The following is a 25557-nucleotide window of genomic DNA, read 5'->3' on the forward strand; positions in this document are numbered from 1 at the left end:
ACACTTTCAGCGTTGGAATAGGAGAAGGAATCTCCTCCACAGTTAAGAGGGTTACAGGGGGCGTGTTTTATTGCTTTAGTCACTACGAGGGAGGTCTCACCGGTTTATGTTAAGGGGGAAATAGTTTCTTTGCATTTCCCACCTACCTTCAAACATCTATTCCGAGTTTGGATACTTGTTTGTTCATCTGCCGTTTTCTCACTTCTTTTTTAGTCAGTTTTAATGTTACTATTTTTTTTGTACAAATTTTTTTTTGTTCAAGTTGTAAGTTATTTTTTGAACAAATTAATTTCTTTATCACAAATTTAATTTAACGAATATTTTCAATTGTATATAAAAAAAAATATGGAATAATCAGAATCGAAAAACTCCAGTTGACACTTCCATGGACTTAGAGGAATCAATCCGAGAGATAGAAAAGTCGATCTCAGACATCAACCCAGAGATATCTACACCAGTAGAAAAACCCAATAAGAAGAAGAAAAGGAAGAAGAGTAATGTCAACCCGGTAACATTAAAAAACTCTGAATCTGAACCAGAATGTGAACCACTCCACCCGGAGAAAAAGATAGCTCCTGAACCAGCGCCGGAGGAAATTACACAACCCAGAAGTCCCGGCTACAGCCGAGATCACAGCAGAAAATCCAGAACAGATAGAAACTCTGCAACCCACTAGCAGAAAGTTAAAAATTTTCAGCCAAGGATTATAGGCCGATAACGAGATTCACCATCTCGAAAAAGACTTTTCAGATATTGGTCTACGGTCAATCAAAATTGAACAGATGAAGAAGAGGCGGGGCCAGGAACTTAAGCTCCTCCCCCTGTACTTAGTAATCCTGAACGACGATCCCCAAGCACAGAGGAATCTTCAAAGTTGACCGACTCCTAGACACACCTGTCCGAGTGGAAAGATTTCGTGGCGGCCGCTACAAAATTCAATGTTTTAGGTGCCAAGGCTTTGGCCACGCCCAAAGAAGTTGCACGAAATGCGCGGGAGCGCATTTCACTTTCACCAGCACCAAACCCCAGAATGAGCCTCCGACATGTGTGAATTGCAAGGAAAAACAGCCGGCCTGTTTCACAGGATGCCGAGCAAGGCCGCATCGAGGAAGAGACAACACAGAAGTGCTGCAAGCTCAGCGACCAGATTTCTACACATTGTCAGAGAACTTCAGGGACTCCTTAAAGATGCGGAGTTAGTTAAACTGCTCCAGTCCCTTCTCCCACCTTCCAGGACTTAGACACGGATAAAAGCCACGGATGTCGACCACGAATCCCCTCTGTGGAATATTCTTTTTATCGTCATTATTCCAGTTGCCCACGGGCACTATCTTAGATGAAGAAGTGAAGTGCCCTCTTCACGAACAGGTACTTCATGCCCTACATTAGCTCAAGCTCAGAATCGAAAAGCGTTCTTTTAAGAAAATTAAATCAACTTGAAATAAAATATCAAAGCAATATATCTTAAATAAACTCAAAGTTTTTTTTAGGTTCTGTTTTAAATTTGTTTTATAAATAGAGTAATTGGAATTTTAAAATTTCGATTATAAAAACTGCAGCTTAAAAAAAATGTTCTTACATGATTTTAAATAAATATCTACATTTCCAAAGAAAAATATATACATTTATTACGCAAGAGTATTTATTCATACTTTAGGATACATAAATATTTTAAATATCACATTTATAAATGTATAATTTGTAATGCTAATGTATTTTCTATGTTATAGAAATTAAAATCATAAACACTATTTTTAACTTTTTTTACAAATCCATTTTTCTTTTGTGGCAATTTTTATGTTTCTTTCTCTCATTCTACACACAGCTCAACTTTTAGTCAATAACGAACTCATTGTTATTTTAAAATTATTAATTCAGAAAGAAGTATTTTTAATTTTATTTTGAATATGTACCCATATTTTTGAGAATACTTTTGAATTTTCGATACTCTTATATTTGTTTTGTAAGATTTGTAACAGAATTCTTGTTATACGAGTCGTTCATAATTCAGTGCCCTTAGATGCCTGCTTCAAAATTATAATTTTTTTGTCAGTCTTGGTGACTTAACATGATTTTTCTTTATAACATAAACTTAATAGACATTTTCATGTAAAAGTTAGATATTAGAAAGTTACATATATTCTAAAACAAAAGCTTTTTAAAGAATAAAGAAATTTATTGAAAGGGAATTCAAAACATAGTTGTTCGATGCTGAAACTAAATATCCTGCTTCATTATATTTTACATTCGTGCTAAATACTCCAAATTACAATATGAAAACAATATAAAAACTAACAATAAATTTTTGAGAAAGAAATTGTTATGCTAATGTTGCGTATCTGTGAAATGCCCTCAAGAGACCTGCCTACAAAAATATGACATTACAACTATTTATGTTCTTTCAAAATATTTATAATCTTTCAAAGATGTTAAATTTTCAGCAATGCTACAAATATTGATATTTATAATGTAAAATATTGATATTTAAAATGTAAAATATTGATATTTATAATGCATAATATAGATATCTATAATTAACTAAATTAAGACCTCGAAAAAAAACTCTTTATGCACATAAAAATTTATTCAAAGAAAAATCGATTTCACACGCGAGCTAAAGGATTTTTCTGCATTATGACCCAATTTCCCTGCATAATAACTCTCAGGAAGAACTGATTTCACGCTTAAACAATTGTAATCCTCAAAATACAAGAGAGGATGATCTATCCGTTATTTATATGAATAATGGATATAAACCGAAATTTCCAACATTTTTTTAGCTCAATAAAAGAGTGTTTATGATCACAGTACACCTCATTAGCTTCCTTACTTTTTGCGGAAACATATAAATAAACCAATCGTTTTAATATGGCATCAAAGAGCTTATAAAAAATAGATAACTTTAATAACTGATATAAATATCGCCAGCGAAACCAAACTGAGATTTTAAAAAACTAAATTACCTGTTGAAACAATATCCCAAGGTACAAAATTTTTTTCAACTATTCTTCAAATGTGTAATAATATTTTTACATTTTAAACAGTAAAAATTTAAATGTTTCATAAATAATACTTTGAAAGTATTAATGTAAAACAGTGAGCAATGACATCTCCCACAATTACAATAATTTTAAATTAAATATATGATAAAAAATGTTTGATAGAATGAAACAAAAAAACTTCTTAAATAACCTTTAATAGAAATCAAATGTGAGAAGGATAAAAAATTCAATAAAATTACTCACATGATGGTGACTTTAATTGTTAATATAGTTTAGGATAGATATTGACATTGTAATCTATAGTTCTCTATTTTTTTTTTATTTGTCATAAATCGCAAATGTAAATATATATATATATATATAATGCAGAGAAATGTAGAGAAAACAAGGGAATGTGGAAGACAAGGGAATGTAGAGAAAACAAGGGAAAAATTACAGAACAATAAAAAAAGGAGAAAAAAAGAAAAATAATAATAAAAATAAAAATAACAAAAACCGTTTAGGAAAAAAAAAGGACAAAAATTTTAAAAAATCCGGAAAATAAAAGATATAATCTTTTCATCAGCTCACACGATTACGTCCGCAAGAAAGAGTGCTTTCTAATATTGCATTAATATAGCCAAAGCAAAATATATCAATGCAATAGTGTGAGAAGCACTCAAAAATTTTTCTAAAAAATTACAACAAATAAAATAGAACACAAAAAGTAAAAATATCACGTAAAAACAGAAAATAAAATATAAAGAAAAACAGAATAAAACATGAAATTAAATCTATAAAGCGAGTAGCGAATTCAGATGAACTTAAATTAACGGGAATTTTTTCAAGATTGATTTAAAATATTTTCGTAATGAGATTGCCAGATTGCAAAAAATGAAAACAAAAGCGTAAATTGAGCTAAAGGCGTAGCTACAATTACCCTAGTTCTTGATTTTTTTTTACTTGGTTAAAAAAAATTTAACAGAGACTGATTTTACAAGCACACATGAATTTAGAATCAAGCCAATTTCGCCAAGAAGCAACGCGGTTTTGAAAATTCCACTTTTGCAATACTATGACATTCGAATTCGGAATCACATAAAGCGTATTATATATAGGTGATTTTTTCATCATTTTTCTTTCAGTAGTTGTTGCTGCCAATTTCATCACTATTGCTTTCGATTATTTAGCCCCAATATTTTTCATTAAGAAGATCTTATTAACACACACAAATTTCATATCTCATTTGTAATAACCACCTTTTGAAAAGCTCAATTTGTGATGATCTTATCATATTTTACATGGCCTTGTCTAATGATGGTTAAATGTAATGGATTTTGACAAGATTTATAAAATCTTTATATTTGCTTCAATTTTATTATGACATGCCAATTAGAAATCATGCATCATGTTTCACGCAATCTTGCCCTTTATTTTACATCCTTACAGTTGTGGATTTGTGCACAGATTTTAAAATTCTTCTATTTTTAATACCATGTTATTACAACATGCAAATTTCCATTTGAGAAATCCACTTTTTAGCACTCATTTCAAGCAGATTCATATGCCAAAGTTGTTTATAGTTTTTTATTATTTTTTTTCAGTAGTCATGAATTTTCAAACATTTTTTAACTCTCTGTTGTTTTTAATCTGATTTTGTACATTAAAATTTCAAACTGCCCATTTCCGTTTTGGTATTTGATTTCACCATACATCCAGATGGCTTTGTTTCCGCAATTATAACTACAAAATTTTAAGTGATTTGTTAAAATCTTGATCCTTTAATACATTATAACATCCACAAACTTAGAATTATGTTTTTAAAAAAATGACTTTATGGCACACTTGATTAATGAAGATCCCACTATAAATCCATGTGGTTTTATCAATTTTGTTTCCTGGTTCATCAACACGCTTTCTACTGTGGATTTATACATAGTTTTTAAAAACTCAATGCTTTACTACAATATTTTACCCAACAATGTTTGAATGACGCACTTTGAGAATCACTTTTTTATGCTCTCGATTAGTCCTGATTCAACTGCTTTTTCACGAGGTTTCAGTCATCTTTTGAACTGTTATAGCTAGGGATTTTCACATGACTTTTAATCTCTCCTTATTTTAATACTATATTATTTTGTATAATGAATTTTGAGTTGCATATTTAAAGAATCGATTTTAGATGCTTCCAATTTGTAAAGATTTTATTGTAAAAGATTTTAATTTTATTATTTATTTGCTGTGGATTGCGACAATTATTATTACAGACTTTCATTCAGTTTTTAAAAATGTAGTTTTGCTTTCGATATAATAACATTTGAAAATGCAAATTTGAATCATGCAATTGAATTATCATTTAATGATGTTCTCTAGTTGTGACAATTTAAATACAAACCTACGAAAAATTCACAATTGATGTTGATAATTTAATATTTACATGTAAGTTAAAAAAAGAATATGCAAGTTTTTTGGTAATGAACTCCATTATTTTCAATAATTCAAATTATGCTTCAGTAATACCCAATTTTTTATTACTTTTTTTTAAATCAGAAAACGGCCCTTAACATGACATAACATATATTCGCGCAAATATAATGCACAGGAAGGGAAAATTTAATGTATAAATTCATAAAATGAGGAAGATTTAAGTCTTGATGCGGAATGACCCAAAACGGAGTGAAAATGCAGTAGAGCTGGTTGTTACGCACACAACATTTCAAAATGCAAAAATCACGCTAAAACAAATCTTTCTCTTTTCTTTTTAAAAATCTATTATTTTAACATTTGAGTTCTGTTCCAAAATGTGATAGTTATTTACAAAAGTGTAATAGACACACACACATATATATATATATATATATATATAAGGCATTCCCACAACATGACATTGTTCGCTCCATATGTAAATGTAATTTCTCATATGTAAACAGCCCATAGGTAATAAAACAATATTTATAGTTTTAACATCTTTTAAAACTGAAATAAATTTTTTTTTCAAAGGCCTAATCTATAAAAAATAGAAACTTAAAAAAATATTCTAAATAGTAAATACAGTAGGAAACCGATTATCCGGAATGATCGGGACCATCGCTATTCCGGATCACTGATTTTTCCGGTTTTCTGAATCGCTACAATAAGCTGTTTTTTTTTTATTGTTAAACCCAAATAAAAAACACTTTTTTTTGGAAATAATCTTAAAAAGAAAAAAAATCGATGGAGTAATACACTAATGATTATTTCCAAAATGATGGTAAGGTAAATATCTTTTAAAAAGGAAAGAAAAATCCTAAAATCTTATGAGGAAAAAAAATTTTTTTTTTTTAAATGGCGGGAAAATGTATCGAATTTCGTTCCGGTTTTTTGGTTTCCCGGTTTTCTGATTTCCGGATAACGGGTTCTGTACTGTAGTATACAGCTAAGTATTTTTTTAATTTCTCATAAGACCATCATTAGACAGGGTAGCCTCATTCTGGAAAAAATCATAACTGATATATTCATAAAAGAAAATGTTTCAACTAATTACTTTCCACCAAAGATATTTGCAAATGAAATAAAAGCGTTACAACTGACTAACTGATTTCAAAAATTTGATGCAAAATTAAAATCTATGAAATTTAAAATAGCACATAAGACATTTGTCAATAATTTTTAAATTTTGGGCCATTATAACCATAATATATGTGTATCAATGTTATCAAATATAGATCAAAATTATATTTTCAATCCAAATTGCTAATAAAAATCCCAGGTAATTGAAGGAACTAATTGTTCATTCACTAAAAACTGAAACAAATACATTTAGCATTTTACTTTAAAAAAGAATAATAAATAAATTAAAAAACAATAAATTAAACAAAGATACGTATATGGCACAAGAAAATTTTTTAGAATCATTTCATAAAAAATGATAAATAAAAACAAGACTTACTATAACGTTTCGGACCATCTTCTAAACAAAATGTTAACGTTAATGTGGCATCATCTTCGAAAAACTCAGTAGCAAAAGCATCCCACCACAGACTATCACTATCCTAAATAAAAATAAGTTTCACAAAAAATTAATGAGGATGCTTAATTAGTCACAAATTTACAAAAAAAAGTAAAAATTCTTAAAATAATTGTATCATACAATTAGAAAGATCCTTAAAAGTAATTGTAAAGTTACTATAACAATTATACATGCTTCATATATGCTTTAAGCATAAATATACAAGAGAGTTCTGATTATCAAAATAGCATGAAAGTAAAACATTCTTTGGTAAAATAAAATTACATGGAATTTTTTACTGTCGTCAAAGCTAGACTATTTGGAATTTAACTAATGAGAAAAACTAAAGTAACTGGAGTTTTTGAAAATCTATTTAAAAAAAAAAATTATTTTTTTCAAACAAAAGATTAATTGAAATATTAGCAAAACTACTAAAGTACAGGTAATAAACAATATATAATATTATTATATAATTATTATATATATATATATATATATATATATATATATATATATATATATATATATATATATAATACTATTATATATACATATATATATATATATATATAATACTATTATATATACATATATATATATATACATACATATATATATATACATACATATATATATATATACATATATATATATATATATATATATATACATGCATATATATATATACATATATATATATATTATTATATATATGCTATTATATATATAATATTATTAGTCTTTAGATAAATCGTGTAATAAAAGTCATTATAGAAGTTTTCTCAAATTTATTAAAAGAAAAAATAGACCTATTCTACTAAATAAATCTTCTGTAAAGTAATGTATAATTAATTTAAACATTAATAAAAAGCAGTTGTCAGTCGTATCTTTTTATCATTAATTAAAATTTCTTTTTAAATATATTTTAATTATCTATACATTTTTTTTAAAAGAATAAAAGGGGTTTCCATTTAATTAATTTAAAGATATGCAAGATTCTGATAACCAGGATTCTACTAGGTAAATTTTAAACCACACAACCCAATTTAACTTTTTTTTTTCAGAAACATACAGATTGCTTCTGAAATAGTCAGATATATTCTTTAGCTTAACTAAAATTATGTAATTTAAAATAAGGCATTTGCATTAGATAATCAGGAATCTACACCACTAGTTATTACAATTCTAGGTAAACAGCCAAATTACCATACACATAAGGAAATTTATAAATTTTCTGTCACTAAAGTGAAACTATAAAACAAAACCTGAGTTGATTCAGATAATAGGGTAGAGTGAAATCGACATGACGTATGAAAATTTAAGCTATATGCTCATAGAAACTACTATATAATGTAATCCAAGGCAAGGATCAAATGCTTCCTCACTATCATAATCCCCGTAGCCGAATAGTTGCAACACGGCGACATTGTTGCAGAACGTTACAGAGTTCTTGCAGAAAGATTATTTTTCTTTAGAAAAGTAAAAAAAAAATTTTCTTTTCTACAGAAATTTACATGTAATATTTGAATTATGCATTTAGATAATCACTTTTTGACACTCCTAATTTACGACGATAGTATCGTAAATTGATGTAATGTTTCAATTGTATTTTTGACAGTTATTGGTTAATTTCATGTGGATTTTAAATATCCTGATATATATTTCAAACAATATGGAAAATTCGAATCATGCATTTGAGTATTTACTTTATAAGGCAATAATGCTATCGATATTTTGGCAATTATTGCTATTGATTTCTCCATAGTTTTTCAATCCAATATTTTTATGCAATATCATTTATTTACAACAATGTAATCTCGAAACGAAACACACATTTGAGGAGCCCGATTTGCGTGATTTTGTCGCTGATTTTTTATCGGTTATTACTACGGATTTCATAATTTTTAATTATATATTTTATTGTGATAATTATTTACGATAGGAAATAATTTGTGTGTCCCTCTCCACAAAATGTGAGAATATCACCCATAATATTAGAATAAAAAATTATTACATGTTTTATTAAAAAATTCTATAGTTTTACAGCGCTTCTGCTATTTTAAATTTGTAACAAATATGTTAGTTATTATTAAAAGTATCTTGCAGAAAGATAATAGTCATAGAGAGTTTTGGCGCAGATAGCTCGATAAAATTCTGTCACAGGGATCATAATTAAAAGAAACATTTATAATTGAAAGAGAATCATTGAATTGAAAGAAACTAACAGAAAAGGTTAGCTTTTTGTGGCTAATATTACTAAACTTTATGAAAATGTGTGCAAAAATTATTTTTGTTCTCAACTAAATTCCTTACAAATCATTCTTTTTAAAAGGCAATCAGATATATTTTTTTTTCTCATTTTATATAGTAAATGATAATAAGAGTATTACTATGTTCGACATTACTTTCATCTTTGTTAAAAAGGCCTATCACATTATTTTTCTCCTTTTTCAAACCAAGACTTACAATCTTTATATGTTTAACAAATATACAAAACTAATTTCAATATATTTTGTTTCACTGTGCAATTATTTATGAAATCTGAAACAAATTTAATTTAATCCCAGATATCCATAATTTAAATGGGGAAAGAAAAAAAAATCCTCGTTGGGTGAAAGAAAAATAGTTTATTAAATGAGTTTGATAATTTATTAAAAATATTTAATGTTAAATATTTGAAGAGGTCTTGATAGCTCCTTTCCAAAATCTTCATTAAATGATGCTCTTATATTTCAATATTTCTGCTAATAATAAACTTAGTTTAAAAATAAAAATATGAAATAAAAATTCCTAATTTAGAAGCATATAAAAATTCGTAAAAAAAGATTTCCATACATCTATTTGCAGCAATAAATAAATTAAGCGAAATAACAAAGATAAAAAATTTTATTTTATTTCTTTGTTTAATTATTGAGTTTAGATTATGGATGTAATGAATAGTGATTTGAATAAATAGCCGAACACTGAATATTCAATTAAAAAATTCACCAATTATTTAACATTAAAAGCCGAAAAGTAATATCTTTTTTTAAGTAAACAAATTTAGACAATATTGAAAAATAATTAAAACTTAGCTTTATTATTGGTATGATTAAAAATTCAATATTCTTGTTATATTTATAATACAATACAATGTCTCGAGATCTAAGCTGGTTCGGAAAATAAATCTTCAAACAAAGATCAAAACTAAATGCATTAAATAAAAAAGATAATGTTAATATTTAATTCAATACTGTTTACTCAATTAATCAACTTAAAAATATTCATTAAGGTAGGTAAATGAGAAATATAAAAAGATGAGAAAAACTAATTGCTCTCTCCCTCATATTTCTTTAAATTATAAAATTTAACAATCAACTAACTAATGCGAAATTTAAAATGGCACATAACTTGTTGTAATAGTATAGTAATCAAATAATAATAAAAGAAGACTTCATATGAAAGACAGCTGGGTAAAAAAGTAAATATAGCATAAATCCCAATTAGAATTAAAGTAAACAAAATTTTTAAAAATTAATATCTTGAAAAATAACAGAAATAAATATAAAACATTCATTTACAAAAAAGGAGTTTAGGGATAAGGATTTTTCAGTCTGATGACCTTGCAGCATTTTGTATTATTGGTTGAAGAGATGAACAATACGTATCAAATAATTTTTTTGTCACAATATTCAAAAAGAAAAATCGATATCAATGATCAAAAGAAAATATTAAAGCTGAAAATATCAGATTCTCAATAAAAGAATTTTCAGAAAAAACAAATAAAGTCTGATAGAAACACTCTTGAAAATTGCTGCGTCATAATAAAAACATTGATAAAAACAAGCTATTATAAAGAAAAGCAAAACAGAAAAAATAAAAATCTATCTTACTCTCAATAGAAAATTGTAAACCTGAAAATTTCAATTTTCCAAGCACCATATTCTCAAGGAGTGAAGAAAAATGAATACAAATGCTCGTAAAAATTGTCAGATCATAATAAGAAGGCTGATAAATTCAAAATATTTTTAAAGATAGGAAAAGCTAGAAAAGAACAAAAACAAAAATTTTTCTATATTTCTCTTTTACTTTTTCACATTAAAAAAAAAATTTCCCTTTTAGAAAAAATAAACAGTAAAAAAATAAAGTTCATTAGAAACGTTTCTTAAAAATGCTGTCATAAGATAAACACCAATAAAAAGAAAGGTTAATAAAAAAGCAGAAGAGGAACAAAAAAAAAATAATAATTGCTCTTAGTTCTTAAAACAAAATTTTAAAAATTACAAAAAAATGAAAATCACAATTTTCTAAGTATCAATATTACGGTACAGGAAAAAAAGGTGACAAAAGAATAAAGACTATCAGAAATGTTACGCTAAAATGCAACACTACAATAAAAATAGAAAAACAAATATGAACAAACAAATAAAAATGCAATGACTCTCAAATCTTGAAACAAAAAGTGTAAAAAAACACATGAATAAAATTAAAAGTGACGAATACAATTTTAAGAAAGAGCAGAACAAAAACTTTTGATTCAGTATAAAGTAATCTAGTTTCAATTCTTTAAATTACACAACATAAATTAGAAAGCACCGAATTTTAGAACTTAACAAGAAAGCGTAAAAACAATTTCTAATAATGCATAGCTAAAAATACAAATTTAGATTATCATTCATAAAATCTATTAAAATTCCAAAAGAAAACTTTATCAAAAAATATTTTGCCATAAAATACTTTACGGAATATTCAGCTTAATATTTGGCCAACGGTTAAGGAAAATGTTAACATTTAGTTTTCGTTCAAATGCATTTGCTAAAATATTTCCCAATTATTTTTTATTTTTTTAATGGCGGGCACTTGGGGTTTGTCCCATTGGTCACAGAAATACCAGAACTGCTACTCTCTTCTCGTTACCAAGCGGGCACCTGTGGCGAAGCCACGGCGGTGGAACAGCGTCGGCCACGTCACACAACCCTGTTTATAGGGCAGGTCACATTCACACAAAGAGGAAAGAACATAAGCACAGAGAGAGAAAGAAACATCCATGCCCCGAGCAGGATTCGAACCCGCGGCCAATGGCTCCGCAGTCAGACATGCGAACCACCTGGTCGGCTCCCAATTATTATGTTATAATATAAAATGTCATTTTTAATAAGGGAATATTTCCATATCCCTACTCATGGTAAAATAATTGTGAAGTTTTGTTGAGAACTCAGTAACATGCGAGAAATTTTTGCAAACTTGTATAAAGTAAAACTCACAGCTGCCTAGAGGCAAACAACAATATATTTTTTTTCTTTACAAATTTGTTTCTAGTACATCAACCATGCAGTTTTACTTCACACATTGGCGATTTCAGTCGGTACAATCAAGTACTAATATAGAAATATCCTTTCAATATTATAAATTCTATTTCAACTTAATAATATTAGAAATACATTATTTGAAATTCAAATTTACTTAGCAATATTAATAATTTGCAAGAATTTGGTAAAAACTGTAATAGAGTAATAACTCTAATACAGAGTCTTAGAAGCATCTAGGAGTCAAACTTATAAATGTATCCATAAATAACTTTACTTATCCACACAGAGAAAAAGAAAAACACTAATTGATAAAGATCATTATAGAACTTTTATTACAAGCTTGTGAACACTTACCATACATGATGCACAGATATTCATTAACGTTTGTCAATGCTGTCTTTAAGTGAAAAAAGTAACACATTTTATCTTAGAAAATAGCACACATGTCATTAAAAATTCATAACATACAATATCTACAAAAAGACAGCATGTCCTTACTACAATATATTTAAAGAGAGATAAATCACTCTAAAATCAGCAGTAAATTATTCAACAATAAATTATTTTGAAAATACATTATGATGTAACTTAATTCAATACCCTTAGTAAGAAAATTATTTTATAAAATTAATATACCTTATGTAAATTTAAAGATAAAATAACAATTTTGTAAAATAAACATATACAAACTTTCACAGATAAACAGCACTGTTGACAAAAAAAAATATTTTTAGGATTTAACCATTTAAAAAATAACAAATGCTTTATAATAAAAAATTTTCAATTTTTATAAGGAAAAGAAAATGCTAGAAATGTACCTTTATACCTCGACTAATCATCAGGAAATTCGACAAATTAGATAGAGAAAAATTTACTTACCAACAAACATTAGCAGAAATATCTTCAGTTTTTTATCGAGTGGTCAGACAATTACAAACCCAAAACTAAAAACAAAATTGACATGTAAACACTTTTAAACATAGAGAATTACTCACATCAGTTCGCTGTTGCAAGCGCTTGTTCATTTCATAGATTCTGTAATCAGGTTGTCCAAAATAAGGTGTTTGTCTCCTAAAATAGGATGAGAAAGGAGAAGAATAAAATGGGTCCATAGCAGGGCCACCAGGAATTTGTTGGCTAAACATTTGCTTCATTTGATATAATTCATCCTCAAACTATAAATAATATATGGTTCCAATAGAAAATTGTTTTCTTAGTAGGTTTATAAAGTTTTATTTATTGTTTGCTCGAATTAATTAGAAATATATATTCTGTATATACAGTAGACTTGTACAGGTTTTTATTTTATCATAAAATGCAATGTTACTTTGCACAAATCATGATCAGTATGTTGGAAGTAGAAACAACAAGAAACGTTTGTGATGATTCTCTCCGTGTCAATTTCTACCCATAGCAAAATATAAAACCATAAATTATGATTCTGGAGTTTAAGTTGACAATCAATGCTAGTTTTATGAATTAAATAAATAATTCAATCAAGCAAAATCTGTCACTCTCATTTTTTAAAGAAAAATAAGAAAAGCAATACAAGACGCTGTTTAGTTTTCAACACACTATAGCAATCGACCAATAATATAACACATTGTTGCACGAAGAATCATTTTGAAGAATATTCAGTCATAACAAACAATATTTGTTTGCATTTAACCTTAATAATTTAGTTAATTTTACATATTACTTCATCGCCATCTGTAACTTCACACTCAACATTGCAGAACTACAAAATCGATCGCTCCTTTAACTTCAGTTCACTAGTCCAAGTGCGCCATCTACTACAACTGACATATTGTTCTAAAATAAGCTTGTTTACACTTGTCATCGTAAACAGATTTGTAGGAAATGCTACACGCTTTAAAAAAAAATTTCTCTAAACTGAACTCAATTGAAATTGAATGCTGTTTGAAGTAACTGAAATAAATAATATTATTTTATCGATGTTAGAAGAGACATTAAAATTGAGTAAATATATCTACATTTAAGATTTCTGAAAGTTTCAAAGTTTTAATCGGAATGCACTAATATTCACATGAATTCCATTTTAATTAAATGATGTAGTAATGTATCATACTAGTACTACGTTTGTGGTGAAAAAAATACTGTGTTTATTTGTAGTGAAACAAATTTCATTTAGTTATTCATTTTAAGTGGTTGACGCAGAATCGATCTTCAAAGTTAAGAGACCGATTGGTTCTCGCTGTTATAAACATCGTAAACATAATAAAATAATAAGAAATCGTAATTTCGACATTCACACACCACTTAGACCTCCAATTTTTTCTGATTTCCAGAAAACTGAGATTTAATCACCGAGCTTTTTAAAAGATGGTAATGTCATATGTGCGAACTTGCGTCAATAGTGCGTCTTAATCGTATGCAAGGCCCCGGGGCACAGAAATGTTTTGGGTCCCTGTAACTAGTCATACTGTTTAAAATCGAGCTACAAAAAATTCATGAACATAAGATTCATCATTTTTAAGATATATATATATTGTTAAAAAGGTGTAACTAGACGAAATGTAAATTTTTAACAAATTATTTTAATCGAACTTTTATTGTTTTTTTAGCATTGGTGAAGCAGTTTTAGAGACATGAACTAATCTAAAACTTTTTCGCATTAATTTGTTCTACAGGGATATTTTTCAGGAAAGCAATGATATATAAACATTTAAAAAATGACATATTTATCTTCATCTAAAGTAAGCCAGATTCGTTAGATTTCAGACTTTAGCAATTAAACTCAAAATTAAACACGCACACCAATGTGTGATTTCATGAAATGTTGGCTGACCTTCGTAAATATAGAATATTTATACTATTATAAATATTCGATATTATTAAAATATTCGATATATTAATTTCGAAATTCAATCCTCACTTTTCTCCCGAAAGACTGTTGTATCTATAACTTTCGAAACTACATCTAACTTTTATTTATGAAAAATATACTAATTTGTGACTAATTGAATATGTATATAATTCCAAGCTTCTTAACTCTTTAAATACCGAGCCCTCCAAGCCACAACATGCTCAGAATACCGCAAACGCCCGAAGTAGGAAAACAAGTTGCAAAAATTTCCTACCCCCAGTTTTACTCTGGAATGACAGAATGACTGAACATCTCTTTATTCACCTGTGGAAATATCCCCAAAATAGGAGTTCAAAGGGAAGAAAGACATAATTTGAAGCAACAATATCGCTAACGTAACGAGATTTAGAGAATGTTAATAAATGCTTGCATTTTTTTTTTTTTTGGTTTTATTTTTTTTTAATTTTATTATTTATATTGAAGCATAAGTATGTAATTCCATGTAATCCAGTTATACAAAATCTAAATAAAGCATTCAAATTGATAATAATATTCTCGCACAAAGAAAATCCTTTTTTTTTCGTTGTAAAACAGAAACTAATATAATTCAATAACTTAAATGATTGAAAAATAAATTTTAAATTTCTTAGACACCAGCATTTAAAATTAACACCAGTCATTAAGGAGAAATTAATTTGGTGATAGTACTAAAATATTATTCTACCTAAATGTGTGTCTTATTTTATATCAATTTACAATATGAAATAAGAGAAACTTTTCTTATTATTTAACAAGGCTCTGAAACCATTAAAAATATTATCCCCAGAAACTATAATTCCTCCTCAAGGTAAAAAAAATATTTTTCGCTTTAGCCAGCATTAACTTCATTTCAATTAAGTTTTCATTTGTAAATTATATTCCTTGTAGCGCTGTACCATAAAAGAGTTTGTAAATTTGTGCATAAAAATTAAAAAAATGCTGAAGAACTGTTTTAACAATAATATTTTAAGTACAATATTTCTATATTATTTTAAAAAATCAAAAAGTTCAATTTTTTTTCAAATAAATTATTTTATCTAGAAACTATATTTTTATGTGAATTTCAGTTCGGTGCATTGAAAAAAATTTTTAAGTTTGAAAATTAAAAAGTATAATAACTAATAAAATTATTTGTTTTAAGGTTCTTGTAAATAATCTAAATTGTTTAACTAATTTTAAATTATTTGAAAGTAAACGACTCGAAATAGATGTCAAATTTTGTATATGTCTTTCCATAATTCATATAAAAATATTTTGAAGCATCCATTTCTTCGTTATTGAAACATCCATTATTGCTGTAATTTTTCCACATGTCCTCTTCATAAGAGTATTTGATAATTTTTCTCAAGAATTTTTAAAATATTGTCGTTAAAAATAAAAATTCATAAATATGTGTAATTAAGTAAATTGATCTAAAAAAATTATATTCATAATAAAAACAATAAAACTGCTTTTGAATTTCTATAAATAATTGTTATAGTAAAAGTAAGTTTATGTGTAATTTAATAAGAATCTAATAATTGGAAAATTATCATAAATTGAAAAAGTGGATTGAAAGCAAACAAAATAAATGTTCAACTATATAACAATATCTTCAAAGCTTATCAAATATATATATATATATATATATATATATATATACAATGTCTAAATTTTTATTTACTAACTATTAATTTTTCTTAATTTCATTTTTAAAAATTTTAATGACTATATTTAATGCATAATTTTTTAACCTCCGACCCCATCGTTAATCAGCCAGACAGCTATTCTTTACGTATGCTAGGGAACACAATTACTTCCTATTTCAACAATGCCTTCTAGGCTAAGATTTATCTTTCTGTCACGTTTAACTTGTAATTATTTCTTTTTGAGTATGGGACTAAATTGTTCTGCATTTTACTGAACAGTTGGAAATCGGCATCTGTTTATAGACATATGGTGCAGTATATATGGGTGTGGTGACAAGAAATTTCTTTGAAGGAAAAGGGGAATATCAAAGAAATTTCTTACACTACCACACCATAATTTTGGTGACAAAGATATCAGTCCCAACTTCAGGTAGAATTGGAGAAAATCTACTATATGACATGTTAAATTTCATTTAACAATAGCCTTTAGAAGCTATGCTGATAACGCTTATCTTCTACAGAAATGAATGAGTAAATTGTAACACATCTGGGTGGTCTGACAGCTGAATATAGAACATTCATTATGAAGGAAAAAATGCGTTCCTGAAAAATTAGAGTTAACTACAGATAATCCTCCTGTGAAGAAACCCTTTTGTAAGAAGATAAGGCGTAAACTTGAAAATAAATAAATTCATAGAGATTTAACTATTTTAAGAGTTTTGACACCAACACATTAAAAAAAACAGTAGTAAAATTCGTGTTTTTAGACCAGGTGTTAACAATTAATAAAAAAAATGGGTCGGTGTAGCTTCAAGTGCAATACCTACGTAATAACAAGCATTGAAAAGGTGAAAATAGCGAGGCATTCATAAAACAGCAAGACAACGTGAATGATTTACAGCTGTCGAACTACAAATGCAGAATAAAGTTCAAATTTCAAATAATAGTTTTGGTACCCATCAAAGCAGTTTTTTCTCTTGGATCCTACTGTTATAAATATAAAAACTATTTTGTAAGGCATCAAAGCCTACGATCTAATTCTAATAAAATAATGTTTAATTATTTATTTTATATTTAAAAATAGATTTATAATTAATTGTATTTAGTAATCTTTCAGTCTTGTAGAATAATATATTTTTAAATTACTGCCATTTCTTTTTTCTGAAAACACTGCAAATTTCGAGCTGTTTATTATCTTGAACAATTGATATATTTTTAAAGGCACAATAACTAAATTATTTAATGATTAAAAAAATACTTTATCTCCAATACTCCAGTTTATTCTTTTCAACGTAAGTAATCAAAAAAGTTCAGATAAAAAGAAGTAGCCAGCTTAATAATTTAGGTTAATTAATTTTGAGTTTATATTTGTTTCTACATCTCTCTCTGTCTTTCAAAAAAGTCAAAAAATACTATATTTCTTAACTATAAATTTTAAGCTTATGAGAATATGATTTTATTTTTACAATAAAACGTTTCATTTAACTTTTTCTCGAGAAGTATTATCAGAAGAAGTTCAGTCGTTAGGGGCAACAGTAGTTTCAGTTGGTGTTACATCTTCGAATTCATCTTCATCCCCTGATTCATTAAAATCCGACTCATCCTGTCTCATCATTGAAAATTAATTTAATTGAAAATTATTTTCGGTCGAAGGACTTTTACAGCGAAAATACATTTTGGTTTATATATATATATATATATATATATATATATATATATATATAAACAGGAGAAAACAACTTTACAAAAGCGGAATGATATAAAACAAAACTTTTGTTGAAAAATCCCTCTGCTTTCTTCCCTTTTTGTAAATAAACTTCAAGGACGATTACTGCCACACCTCCCCCATTGTGTGTTATTTTTCGAAAAGGGGGTGGAATCTCTAACTCGTTTCACGGGCACTTCGGGCGTTTTCGGTAGTCTAGCTTACGAGGCGTCTCGGGCGTTCCGGTAGCGAAAGAGTTAAACTTAAAACTAAAAATTTATTAAGCTATTTAAGTAGCTGGAAAATATATTACTAAAGATAAAAAATTAAATCCGCCCTCTCAACCGGCTTTCTTAATTTGCAGACTTTTTAAAGTTTTCGGCTTTGAATCAGAGTAATAGTAAACAGATTTATAAAAAAAAAAATTATTATAATTTACTCTCTCTGTTTGTGAAACATTGAAATGATTTTAAAACTTTGAATTATAACTGTCAGGCCGTAAAACAATGGGAATCTTTCTGTTTTTGGCCACATATTATGCATACAAAATATGCGAAATATGAATCCTTTAATACTTGACGTCCCCCCCCCCCAGAGCATTTTTTTCTTTTTTTTTACTTTTTTTGTTTTCTTTGGAGGAAAAATAATATGAACATTTTTTTTTTTGTAAATTTCTTTAGCGTTTGTTCTCTATTTTAATTTTTATACAACACTTTTTCATAAACGAAAGAATTCCATTTCCAACAGAGAAGGTTTTTTTATGATTTTTCAGCAATAATCAGGAACAGAATAATCAAGAATTTTCAGAATAATAAAAAACAATGACAAAATCACGATAATTAAAAAAAATTTAAAAGGTCATTGAAATTATTAAAAAGCAGAGTTGAAACTTCTTCCATAAGAAACAAAAAAAAAAAAAAAAAAAAAAAAAAAAAAAAAAAAACAGGACGACGAAACGACGGAAGAAACTGTATGTTAATCAAAGAAACTTAAAATAACGAATATTACTGTTCAGCGATAAGTATTAGAATTGTTTAAATTCAAAACAAGTTAAATTTAAAGTTTAATATAGTTCAAGAAAAGAAAGCAAAAAAAAAGTTCTTCCCTTCTGAATTTTTTTAAAAGAAAATATGGTTCTTCATTAGGTTATTTTAGTTTTTTTTTTAGGTTAGCTATATTTTAGTTTTTTTTTTTTTTACAAGATTTTAGAGTATATAAGTAATTTAAGTACTTATACTTAATAGCATTTCATTAAAAAAATCAGTATGCTATGCTATTTATAATTGTGATTTTATTTAGTATGCTATTTATAATTGTGATAATAGTTTAGTAATTTGTTGATTTAATTTTACAAGTAAAATTTAATTTTGATATTTTAACAGTTTCTCATATAATCAAAAAGCTGTCAAACCTTGGAAGATACCAAAAATGTTTAAATTACTTAAGAAACAAATTTTTTTTTCAATTGCTACGTTTTAGTTTTTATTTATCAAAAAATTATGTCCTAAATCGAAATTAATACTATTACTTAAACTAATTGTATTATAATCAATAATACTCAATCCTGTACGCAAATTTATATTTTAAGAAGCTGTTTTAAAGCGTAATATCTTTTTTTAAATAATTTCTTCTACTTGGGAGAAAGAAACCTATTTCTTATAAAGCGGTTTTTTCCGTGTCTATGTTTTCTCTTTTCTTTTTTGCGAGTTTTTCTCTGTTTAAAAGCTAATATACACCATCAGATGAAATAAATTTTTTTTTCTCGCGTTGTTTTGTTCTTTGTCTAGTAAAATTTTAATTCAGTAGGTGTTTTACTGTAGCCTACAGGATTTAGAATATTGGCGAATAATTTTACTTTATAAATGAAATAAAGGGAAACATTTCAAGCATTTGTGCTATAAAATACTCTTATTTTAAATTACTTTCTTAACAACAAGGTAATTACTATAAAAAGCTATATGAGCCATATTTTTTAATTTATTTCGAATAAGTTTCTGAAGTGCAATGTGTATTTTTTTTTTTTCGAACATAAAATTAAGAGGGCGATTTCAAAACACAGGAGATATTGTAGGATTCATTAAAACTTTTCGACATTTTTGAGAGATTTTTCTAATAAAAGTCATGGGGATATTTTTAAAGTTTTTTTAAATTTTAATTCTAACCCAATTTAAAGTAATATTTCAGAAACACCATTTATAAGTATTTGCAACCTAATATTTTATTAAATATATAATTTAATGTGTTTAAAGTATCAGAAGTTGAAAAAGATACTGAACAACCTTGCTCTTAGGACTACCAAGTACTAAGCTTTTTGAAAATACTTTATATAGTGGTAGATAGATAGAAACGGAAGGTTTCAGAATTTTTGGCAATTTTGACAACATTTTAAAAGTATCACCCCGAGAGAGTTAGAACAAAGTGGTATTTCATATGAACTTTTAAATAATTTATATGTGGTGGTGTGAAAAACACCCAGAGGCACATATTAAAACATAAACTTAGAAGAGATTTTTCTCATAAGCATAAAAATCTAGCAGTTTCAAGTGACAGTTTGCTTCTATAAATAAACCTGCATGATACAATTTATTATTGGTGATCGAAATGGGCTACAGGTCGTATTGAGCAGAATTCCCTAACCTATGGCAACACCTCGCATGCTTTCACCATAGCATGTTATAGCGCGTGAAGAGTCATAGTAGAACGTGGAAGTACGTTAGTTTCTAAATCATGATTTTCAAATAGAATAAAAACTCTTAATCTAAGAAACTATATGAAAACTACATTGAACATAGTTCTAAAAGAAAGAGTCATGGAAATTTTAAAAAATATATTTGTAACAATTAAATATGAGAAATATTAAGAAATTTGAAATATCGTAGTGCATTTCTGTACAGCTAAGAAGAGGAAGAAAGGGTCAAGACATGGAACCAGTATTCTCCCCAGAAAAACTGTGTTCCAGAGTTGCGATCACGAATGGGTGAAATTGTACTTGTGCATAAAGTAAAGAGAGGAAATAAGTTTTGAATTAATGAGTGGATTTAAAATTTGTGCAGCTAATATTTGAAGAACGAAATCAGACACCAAAACGTACTTTCTCTGAATAAACATACTTTTCCTATATGATGGTCCAAAAATATGATGGTCTTTACGTAAATATAAATGCTATTTTTTAAATTTTTCTCCATACCTCGAGAAATTTTTTAAGGGAATCAAGGAACTTCTGCGAATAGTTATAAATTTTTTTTATATGCAAAATATATTTTTTTATAACTAATAATTATTTTTTACAATTTATTTCAGTAATGGATTAAAAATAGTTTGACTCTTAAGGTATGATACGTAAGTTAAGAAAAGGTAAGTTAGGTAATTTAAAATTACAAAATCCAAAATTTTATCGGAATTGGTCAAATAATTCTAGAGGGATAAAAATTACAAATACGACTTTTTTAAAAATTCATTATTCGGAAGCTTTTTAACCGATTTCGATCAAATTTTGTATTTTAAAATCGTAATTAAGCGGAGAGAAAGAAAGAAAAACATTTCAAACTCATTTAGTGACATCACTAAACTTTCGGATTTCTAGTTTATAATAATAATAATAATAATATAAAAAAGAGGAAAAATCAAAATTATGCATTTTAAACTCATTAATCGAAGCTACTAAACTTTTTGATTATAATTAATTTCCAATATCTAGCATTAAGAATAAACCGAGATGGTAAATATATATAAATGAGATTTTCGATTTCTAATTATTCAGTAATAGCAATAATTATATCAAAAGAAAAATATACACTATGCATAACTTTAGTAAATTTCAGAATCGGTTTCAGAATTCGGTTCATTCTTCATAAACAAAGAATAAACCGAAGTGACAAGATATACAGGTGAGATGGTCGGATGTAAAGTGACCAGAGTTCATTGAAAGAGAAAAGCCCCCGTTCCTGTGACTGAAACTTACTTATTTTTTTACGGTTGCCGATTAGGAACGCAACAGGAGAGGGACGGTATAAATAAGGAGGCGATTTTGTGTTCGAAATGGGTAGTACGCTGTCAAATGAATGATGTTTCTTCGGGTAGCAAACATATTTTGACTCAAATACGACATAGTATCGATCGGCACAAAGCATTTTTCACTTCTAGACCAGAGCAGAGGACTGTTTTGAGTTTCGTCCCCCCCTACCAAAATTAAAGTGCATTCTTCCGTTACCATGGGAATATCGAACGAATTTCACCTGAAGGTCTGTAACTTTGCCGCTTAGTTCATGTTTTAAATGAGTTAAAACTTTAGTTCTGATGTGAAAATGAGTTAATTAAAAGAATTTATAAAGAAAATAAAAATCTAAAAAAAAAAAAAAAATTCTTTTTGTGAATTAATGAAAGCAATATCCGTTGTTAAATCTGGGGAAAAGAGAGCAGTTCACGTTAATGTTAAAATTTTATACAAATTAAATTACAAAAAACTAAATAAAAATCCTTATGGGGTTAGTAATAGGTTTTAGAAATGTAATTTAAAGTTTAAATTGAAGTGGAAAAAAATATTTATGCAGAAAAAAATAGTATGAAATAGTTTCCATTTTTAAAAGTTGTTGACTGATTTGTTAAATTTGAACCGAAATAAACTAATGAAATCAAAACGAATATTTAAAATTAAAATCCTTTTCCAGGTAAAAGTCACGTGTTTCGCTCTTCAATGATGTAATTATTCTTATTAACAGATAAAGCTACGTTGATGGGCAATTAAGAGCAACAGTTTCTTTTAATTGTGCTGCCATCTAGCGAAGCATATTCTTACTAAACGTAGCTGCCAGTTAAAATTCAAAGCCACAGTCAGAAGTTTATTCCTGTTCTGCGAAAAATATTGATTTCTATTTCTCCACTTTACTTATGCGTTCTATGTTTTTCAGGTTTCGTTATATATAGTTAAAATTTTATTTTTATAGATTTTAGAGGCTCAGTCATATACGAATTTAGAAAATTATCATGCCTCCTTCTTCATTTTCTTTTTTTAAATTGACGATCTTTCTAAGAATATAAGAATAATTCTTATGTTAACGATTTTTTTTTTCTAGCCTTAGTTCAGAAATAATAGTATGTTTTGAAACAACTGGTAATTTATTGTAATTATTTATTTTTTTATTAGGGGAGCAGGAAATATACTTTAGATTTTTTATTCTTGTAAAATTTATTTCGTTAATTGAGCATTTAAAAAATAAATAAAATATATAGATATTATAAACGTGATATAATTAAGGCGTCCGATCCATTCAAATTTCACAAAAAGATTATTCAGATAAGAATTAATTATAATTTACTTAAATTATTTAGATTTGAAACTCTTTTACAAATTAAAATTTAATAATAGATCTGGAAAACAACAAAAACAATGATTGTACAAAATGTTTAAGCCATCCTTCATTAAATGAAAAATACATTAAAATTTTGTTTCCTAATTCATTTATATCTGTGAATTTAAATATAGAACCCTCAGTCGTAAAAACTTTTGTCACAGCAAATGATAAAATAATGATATAGGCAACCTATAGGAACTGAAACTTATTTAGAAAACCTTTATTTCCGTATTTAATTTAACAAAATTTGTTGGAAATATTTGATTTTATAATTCTTATACACGTTTGAATTTAATAAGGAATCTACAACTGTAAAACAGAAATATTATTGCAACAACGTAGCTTTTTCCGTAGCTTTTTCCCTGTTAATAAATAAATAAATACACAGTAAATTAATAAAAATAAATGGTTATAAAAAAAAATAGTATTGAGAAAAAAGCTTTAGTACGAACAGTTGGAACAAACAATAAGCGAAATAAAAAAAAAATTATTAACTTAAATAGTCTAAAAAATTTATATAATTAGTTATTAATTAATTAATTAAACTTTTAATTTAAATAATTTGCTATCTTAAAAATTATAAACTTAAATATCACTTAAAAATAATTAATTACTTGAAATGTATTTCTCATGGGAGTTGTTACTTAAAAAGATAATATTTAATATTACTAGATTATTCGATTAGGTCAAACATTGAAAAATGGACATCACGATTGATACCATAAATTACACTTTGCCCTAAGTTGTTAAAACAATTAATAAATTTTTTTACAGCATTATTGCTATGCATTATTATGCTGTGATTGATATTTTTATTCGTTCGAAAACTTTTTCGATTTTGCGTGCATAAATTCTCTTATGCTTCTATAATATAACTATATTTTATCACTGAAACTTGTAAAATTACTTCCTAATATGCAACTTGCCTCTTATTCGTAAGATGCAAGGCAAGCATAGCTGACTTGTAATTTGCTAATAGAAAAATTTAATTAGTGATAAAGGGAATAACGACGAAATACCGAATTACGATAAACTACGTTAAGAATATTTTTACTTGACAAGCCATCTAACAAACGCATTATCTCACAATTACACAATAATCTAATGTAATGGCTTTTATAATGCAGTTATCAAACAAAATTTATAAGTTCTTCGCAGGGGAAAGCTGTGTAGGGATTATTTGTAATTATTTTTAAGAAATGAGTTATTTTTTAAGTTTATTAATAAAAAAAGTGGAGAAAAAATTGTGTTAACCTTCGTGCAATTTTTTACGGACAGATACTTATTAACACGCATGAATGATATTTTGAAAATAAATAATTTACATAATTTAGTCTAAATGAAGCAGAAATAAATAATTAAATAATTTTCATAACGAGCCATTTTTTTTTTTTTTTTTTTTGGCAACATGGTAAATTTAGAAAGGATAAATTCCAAATCTAAAGCAGAGCAGAAATTTATTAGGGGTATTACTAATTGGGAAAAATATTCCATAAAATAATTAAAAACGTCAGGTATATAAATATATATATATATAAATATATTTGTATTTCTGAAAAGTATCCTTAAATATGAGCCTCAGAAATTTTAAGAAAATAAATAATAATTTCCATAATTTAATTAAGCCTGCTTGACCAAATTTTCGAAATCTTATTGACTATATCAAAGACACTGGACAGTTCTTAATCTAAATCAGGGTTACTTGCTCTTTTTGGTGTGGAGACCCCATAATATTTACGAAAATTTTGTG

The 25557-nt window shown here is 26.9% G+C and overlaps 1 protein-coding gene across 5 annotated transcripts in view; it reads right to left on the reverse strand.

Moving 5' to 3' along the window:
- The window catches only part of LOC107451513 (LIM domain-binding protein 2), a 207950-nt gene that overhangs the window by 22526 nt on the left and 159867 nt on the right, over positions 1 to 25557 (reverse strand). For 4 of the 5 annotated variants that reach the window (XM_043041487.3, XM_043041486.3, XM_043041484.3 and 1 more), the window contains exons 4-5: positions 13253 to 13328; positions 6910 to 7012 (exon numbers count right to left, since the gene is read on the reverse strand). In XM_043041487.3, the coding sequence (XP_042897421.1) occupies positions 6910 to 7012; positions 13253 to 13328 (179 nt within the window). Of the gene's footprint in view, positions 1 to 6909; positions 7013 to 13252; positions 14059 to 25557 lie in introns of those variants that run through there. The other variant, XM_087154996.1, reaches the window with a different exon arrangement.

The sequence above is a fragment of the Parasteatoda tepidariorum genome, chromosome 11, assembly GCF_982258835.1.
Source record: "Parasteatoda tepidariorum strain Cologne lab strain chromosome 11, Ptep-v5.0, whole genome shotgun sequence".
NCBI lineage: Eukaryota > Metazoa > Arthropoda > Arachnida > Araneae > Theridiidae > Parasteatoda > Parasteatoda tepidariorum.